We start from the raw sequence: 6,992 nt of genomic DNA on the forward strand, positions 1-6,992 counted from the left end.
TCCCACCTAGAGCTTGTTTGGCGTGTGAAATCTAGCAGGTATGTGGCTGTTTATTTGATCATGAATGGTTAGGAATGAATGATAATGGCGATCCCTAAGGTCTTCTCCGTGCGCATAATTAGATTGGAATGGCAGGACAGAATCAATCATTTCTCCGTTTACTTATCTTGAGCAATTGACAAGCAACATGTTCTGTTGTGGAAATTTTCAATGATGGCCACACCAATACTCTCTAACTGACTAGCCTTCTGCCTAACCCTTTTACCAGGTAGTTGCTGCCCACTATAATCGTTGGTTTAACCAACCTTAAACCACCAAAGAAAGAAGGAAACCCTAGCACCGATTTTGACACTAGTAATCCAATCTGAGTAATTTTGTAGATTAGAATTGCTCCAAATTGCTTGCTGGTATTAGGATTCATGTATATGTCTTGTTGGTCACTGATTTTTTAATGAAATTTTGTGTCCTTGATGGGGACGATTTGAAGCTTAACAAGTCTGACAAGCAAACTCACAGGAAAAGTTTCCTGACCAACTAGAATCAGACTAGCATGATTATTCTAATGGGTTTCCAACAACAACGGATACTTATTGGCTAAAAACAGATAAAAAAACCTCGAATTCCTACACAGGAAGAACAATACGAAGTCAGACGAAAATAATCGAAAACTAATCGCAATCAATGAAGAGGTGAGAATCCAGTGGGATGAAAGGAGACAACGGCAGATGTTGCAGATTTATAGACAAACTCAAGAACATTGATCCCAGAATTGTTGTTCTAAATCTAATTAAGAGTCCTTATTTCTTCTAGTTCCCACAATGAGATCAACGAAAAGATATTCATTTTCTCTCATGTCCTCAAAATTTTCTCTCTTACTAAATGAGATTACATACCAATGCACATTAGAATTTTTTTCCCTTCTCAGCTAAACATTACAAGGCATTTCAAAAGAAGAAAAAAAAGAAAAAAGACAGTGTATATGTTACACTTTAAATTACCATCTGCTTCTGGAAGTTAACAAAATTCACCTAGTTTTTTTCACTGGAATTTCTATTGATGGACAAGAACTTACTGAACATCCTTTTTGGTCGTGTAGGAAGAGCACAGAAAGACTTGAACTTTGAAGTTCTCCTGAGCCCTTCTGATTGCAGATCACTTTCATCTAAATCATCTTCAGCCAATTTCATCCTTAGTGTTGAAACCTTAGATTTTGGTGATCTAAGGCCTGAAACACTCCATTGGTCATCTGCTGGAATGCTAGTAGTCGTGCTTAATGCAGTTGTTGGCCTTGAAGGATCGATATTGTGTGCAGCAAGTAGTGCTTTGATGTTGCTAGGCAGCTCGGTGACTTTGCCACTACCCATGGCCGCTCTAGCTTGCTCAAAAAAGAGAACTTGTACCACTACCCTCAGTGGGAGTAACTCATTCTGTGCGGCATGCATGCAGGCTTCAACAGATAGTTTCTTGCAGTCTAGGGTTCTGCACAGTCGTTTTCTTTCACTCTTGTTTAGGTCTGGATGTGCCTGATGTTCGTTCATGAAAATTGTCACCATGTGCCCATCTTGTGTTGGTAATTAAAATCGGCTAATTCTATAATACGTCAAGCAATTGACATAAGGTAAGGGGGCTAATTTTGTGACCAGGTGAAATTCATATTTTGTCAAATATCAAAAGATGAACCCCTTCATTAGTCTTGGAGTGGCAATTCAATACATCAAAAGATTATTAACAATAATTCAATGCTAAATTTGTCAGATCAGCCTAATCCTAACTGTCAAATACTTGTGAACTTGACACATCCAGAGGTCAAGAGAGTTGGTTATCTAACAGACAGTGGGGACCTACATCCTAGAATATGATAAAGAAACCTAGAAATCTAGCAAGAGGGTGAAATATGTCCTAACATTGAACTGCCATGAGAGTTATGGTTAATTTTGCTGACTAAAATACTATGAATTTGTAATTTTACCTTGAGATAAATGTCAATGGCCCTGTAGAGATCATCATGATCAAGCCTTGAGAAATCTGGAATGGCCTCAGCAAGTGCGATGAATTTTGAAAGAGGCAAATTCATATCTCGGGCAATCTCTTGAAGATAGCCATCCACAAGCTTCGCCACCTTCAACTTTGAGCTATGTGATGCTGAAGAAGACCTCCTGCTCTCTTGAAACGCCAAGACAATATTCTCTGCAGACCGCGACCTTCTCCTTTCAAACCCCAGCTTGGATCTCGGAGGGCTAGTGGGAGGACTCTGCCCTTGTAACATGAACTGCTCCAATATGGTGATGACTAAGTCTACATCATGCACTGTACTGTTTGCATATGAGATAGAGGGTATTAACAGATCCCTAACTGTTGCTTCCTCCATTTGAAGTGCCACTCTTCTGGCCAATTCCATCTTTGAAGATGAGGAGGCATTAAGAATATTGGCTGCTTTCAAAAGTTTGAGAAGGAAACTGCAAGATACAGCACCTTTCTCAGCCGGGAGTAAGCTTACTATTGATTCTAGAAGCACCCTATGCTTTGAAGTTATCTCATTTGTTGAATCTGAATCCGAGTCAGATGCTACTTGCTTCTTAACATTTCTTTCTCTTGATATGTTAGGTAGCCATCGAGCTGCGTAAATTTTCAAGGCCTCCCCTATGAGACTAGATGGCATCTTTCCACCGGACTTGACTGCTATCATGGTTCTCCAATATAGGTCTATGCCTAATTCTGCCATATCTTCAGCCCACCACCCTTTGCTTGGCGGTTTATGTCTCTGGCTCTCTGCTCCATTACAAGACTCATCATCTCTTTCCCTTTTAGAGTAAATGTGCGACAAACTCACCTTTGATGGATGAGTTAAGACTTTAGAGGCAATCGCTTCAATGCATCTGCTTGTTATTCCAAGGTCTTCTGACCACGAAGGAAATTCTTTGGTGCTCTGTAGAGTGACAATAGAATCTTTCCACCCATGAAGTATGCAGGAATTGAAGAAAACTTCAAGCTTGTATGTTAGGTTTCCCTTCTCTACATCCTCTGTCATCTGCAGGTATTCCGCAGCACATCTCACAGCAACTATGTTGAAGGCACTAAGAGTGATTGTAATACCATAACAGAACTTTGCGCAAAGTTCAAATGCCTCAACCCCACCAGGAAAATCAGGGAGTTGGACTATATGGTGTTGTGAGGTTTCAGGGGATTCAGAGCACAGTCTCTGTAGGCGCAAACACTTGGAAAGCAGAGGAAACTGCAAAAATCAGCATCAGGAATACTGAAATTATAATCCAGATGAATCGGAGGAATAGATGCCACGATCAATATCCTATATTCCAAATCTTTTGTAAAAGAAAACTTATGGACTTTACCTACCTTGTGAAGCAAATATCTACTCCCTTTCACTTGAACTATAAGGTCACTGGAAACTTCAGAGGAGACAGACCTGCATTGCGAAATTAAATTACTGACATCTTTCCTTCAGGATATACGTCATCTGACATTATCTGCAGCCTATTGAATGATTCATAAGTTTTTTACCTGACAGCCTGAGCAGTGTAGAACGTGTCCGGCCGGGATCCGAGTTTCATGAACTTCATGACTAATCCTTTTGATTTTCTTCTTGATTATGTTTTCATCAAATTGCTTTTTAAATATAGTTGAATCAGATAGACCTGACTTCTTCACTTCTTCACCAACGTAAGCTTCCCATTCAATGCATGAGAAGCCCCAAAAGGTCCCTTCTTCAGCAGCAAGCGAAAGATGATCTCAGAAGAAGACAGAACTCAATAAGACAACCTGCTTCCTGTACACAGTTTCACTACTACTTAGGAAACCAGCAAGTTGTTATTCCAGGCAATCAAAACCTTTAATTTTCATCAATTCAAGAAGAGAGAGAGAGAGAGAGAGAGAGAGAGAGAGAGAGAGAGAGAGAGAGGAAACAGATAGAAATTCTTGGAGGAGAAGAGATATACTAGAACAAAGGAATGGATACCAAGAGCTTTTATTGTGGGTGTGATAACAATATCTGAGTGTTATATATATAGAATTACTTGCGAAAATCATCAATAATGAAGCAAACCCAGAAGATCAAACACTCCAATGTCCATGTCCCTTCCGTCAAATTCTATACCCCATATGATTTGGACATGCAAACAAAGAACCAAAGTGCTGCAATGCCGTCAAGCTCAATCAACCCTCAAACAAAAGCTCGGTAAAAAAATATCAAACCCAAGATTGTAGAATTAGAAATTAAGAGTAAGAATGTACATTAGTAGCTTTACTTTAACTAGAAGGAAGACACATGCTAATAAATAAAGAATGGAAGTAAAATATAAAGATTGCAACCTCAAATCTAAGGTTCTTCTTGATATGCTCAAACAAGTATAAACTGCCAATCACTCACAGCAAGACAGGACCTGAAATATTGAAATCTGTGAACTAAAGCACTGCTAATGTATTTTTTTGTTTTGTTTTTGTAACTAGGACTAGAATGTAGAGAGTTTGAGGCATATTTTCCATGGACATGCCAGCGAGCAATGAGAAAAGGCGATGCCCACGTGCTTATCCTGCACCCGCTAGTGCCCCTCGCTCTCATCATTGCCACAACATTTTTTTTTTACTGTACCTCCTCTTTGATTATTTTAGTCAAACACTATTTCAGACGCAGCATCGTACGCCTCTCAAATTCCTTTTTTAATACCCAAAAAGGGAATTATTCCAAAAAAAAATAAAAGTAAAGGAGCAAGAAATGTATTGTGCTTACATTTTTCATACAAGAGCCAAAGAAAACAGGGGCGGGGGTTTTTGCTAAAAGAAAAAAAAAAGATTATGTTCATCACTATCAGTGTTGGGATTAACCATTTTCTCTTCTGTTGGGATTAATTTTTGCATTAAATCATTCGTGCCATGATTGGGACATCCATAAGAAAATAATTCTATACAATCCAAAGACAAATGCCCTTTTGTTTCTAATTTTGAACATTTTTCTAGCATTTATTATGGTCCATGACCATGAAAGATCTGTACATCATTGGTGAAATGAAAAAAAAAAAATTTACTTCATGTATGCAGAGTTATGTTAATGCTACGAGGCGAGGGAAGGCCTTCCGGGTCGTCAAGGTTTCATAAATGAAACGCGAAAATGTTGTCTTTGTGCAGCTAAGGGTCATTTTCAAACCAGTCTTTGCATTGGATTCTAACAGGTTTCCATTTCTTCCTTCCCATCTTTCTTTTATGTTTTGAGTACTCTGATTATTACAAGCGCTGATATTTATGGGAATATGGGCCATCCATAGTTGATTGATCTACAAGCCTACGAATGATGATCAGCATATGATGTTATTAGCATGTCAGACTTCAACACTTGCACTGGTTTGTGTTTCGCAATGTAGTTTTGATGTTGTGGTTAAAAAAAAGAAGTCATAAATTATAGTTTTTTTTTTAAAATTAAGATAGAACTATGGTAGTGTTTATTAATTAATCAAATATTTTTTAAATATACCAACATGCAAAAATACACACACCTTAGTGCAAGTCAATGCAGCAGAAGTAGTGATATTGCTTATCTAAAGTTAGCAACCTAGGAATCATATGAATAAATAATATTGTGATTAATTTTGAGAAATGGGTTAGATTCTAAGCACCCCCATCAATTCTTGGCTAGGCTATGTATAGGCATTAGCAGCATGACTTCGTGAGCTAAGCTAATTAACCTTGATTTCCAGCTAAACTGGTGTACTTGCAATGCTAATCCATGAAATTAATGGAGGGATTTCTTTTCTTTTTTTATTGACTTTATTGTCTTACAATGAGGAGATAGGCATCATCAGTGTTTGAAAATTATAAAAGCAAAAGTAAAATATAGAGAGCAAATCTAAGTCTCTTAAGCACTGCTGCACAAAGCTGATTGATTATAAGATGATCTTCGCAAAGATAATCTAGAATCCTTATCTTTTTTTTAAAAAGCTCACTTGGACAAGAATATCTCTCATCTTGGAAATGCGCACCTAATTTTTTTAAAAAAATGGAAAAGGAAAGAGGGAGTACACACACCTAGGAATCCCAGTAAGCACATTTTCCTCGGACCTTGATTCAATTGCTGGAAGAAGGGTGTCGACTTTTGCATACCGTCCAAGTCTTCTGGTCCTTCCCTCCTTTTCTTTTGGCATTGAGACAATATATAAGTTAGTTAAGTTATGGTCTTGGAGAAATGGACGTGTCATGTAATTGTAGTGTCTTAAAACTTGTCTACAAGATGTAACACAAAATTTGGGCAGGATGGCTAGGGAAATAGGACTCGAATCTGTGCTGGCTTAATCAGTGTCTGCAAGAGGCCTATGTGAAGCGGAAATCTTGATATTTCACAAGGGAGTGAAGGGTGAAGTTTTGGAATTATGTGGCGTTGGATACAGTAAGAAGGCAGTGGGCATAAATTGATGGCAACCCATCGTGACAAACGGGGTGATTCACAAATGCTGCCTGTAATGGTCCTTCTCCGTGCTGCCCAACGGGGTGGCCAGCCGACAGTGGTCTCTTTTATGGGACCCAGCCTCGGGCCCATGATTCTTTTTTTCCACCTCGGTGGACCCTCCCTGCCTCTTGAATACTGGTCGGGACACTTTACAGTTTGCATCCAGACTTGACCTTATGCCCGTCTCAAGTCTCCACCAAGCTAATTATTTTCACCTTTCATTAGAGAAAATTGGTGTCTTGACTGAGATTACATGCGTTTGATCAATAGGAGTAAGAGTTTTTTCCACCCACTCAAAAGATCCAAGTAAAAATCGATAAAAGAAATGGAGAAAATAAATTTGTTAATACTTCTTGATGACTTTTAAAATCCAAGATGTTTAGTAATAAAGTTGACGTGTTGAGTAATTATCTGACCTTCTAGTTCAAGCAATCTGATCCATTCTTTATATTCAAGGTATTAGGTGACTTGATATGAAAAGCCTAGAGGGTTGGTAAGTGGTAGGATATGATGTCTGCTAAGTCAGGTGACCGGTAGCTGT

General features: G+C 38.6%; 1 protein-coding gene across 2 annotated transcripts; it reads right to left on the reverse strand.

Moving 5' to 3' along the window:
- Window positions 1–819: 819 nt before the first annotated feature.
- Window positions 820–4,516, reverse strand: LOC133704076 (BTB/POZ domain-containing protein At1g67900-like). Of its 2 annotated transcripts, XM_062128817.1 has the most exons (5): window positions 4,327–4,516; window positions 3,520–3,784; window positions 3,355–3,424; window positions 1,970–3,232; window positions 820–1,523 (listed from the first exon to the last, which is right to left on the reverse strand). In XM_062128817.1, the coding sequence occupies exons 2-5, from the start codon at window positions 3,576–3,578 to the stop codon at window positions 1,029–1,031; spliced, it is 1,887 nt and encodes a 628-aa protein (XP_061984801.1). In that variant the 5' UTR covers window positions 3,579–3,784; window positions 4,327–4,516; the 3' UTR covers window positions 820–1,028. The 2 variants fall into 2 exon arrangements, with proteins under 2 accessions (XP_061984801.1, XP_061984802.1); XM_062128818.1 differs by lacking the exon at window positions 4,327–4,516 and having other exon boundaries at window positions 3,351–3,424; window positions 3,520–3,562.
- Between the last annotated feature and the right edge of the window lie 2,476 nt (window positions 4,517–6,992).

This window comes from Populus nigra, chromosome 10, assembly GCF_951802175.1.
Source record: "Populus nigra chromosome 10, ddPopNigr1.1, whole genome shotgun sequence".
In the NCBI taxonomy this organism is placed as follows: Eukaryota; Viridiplantae; Streptophyta; class Magnoliopsida; order Malpighiales; family Salicaceae; genus Populus; species Populus nigra.

Coding starts and splice junctions, on each gene's coding strand:
- LOC133704076 (XM_062128817.1), bottom strand. CDS start 3,578: ATGAAGTTCATGAAACTCGGATCCCGGCCGGACACGTTCTACACTGCT. Junction 3,233..3,354: donor GTAGATATTTGCTTCACAAG/GTAGGTAAAGTC, acceptor TGATTTTTGCAG/TTTCCTCTGCTTTCCAAGTG. Junction 1,524..1,969: donor CCATTGACATTTATCTCAAG/GTAAAATTACAA, acceptor AACGAACATCAG/GCACATCCAGACCTAAACAA.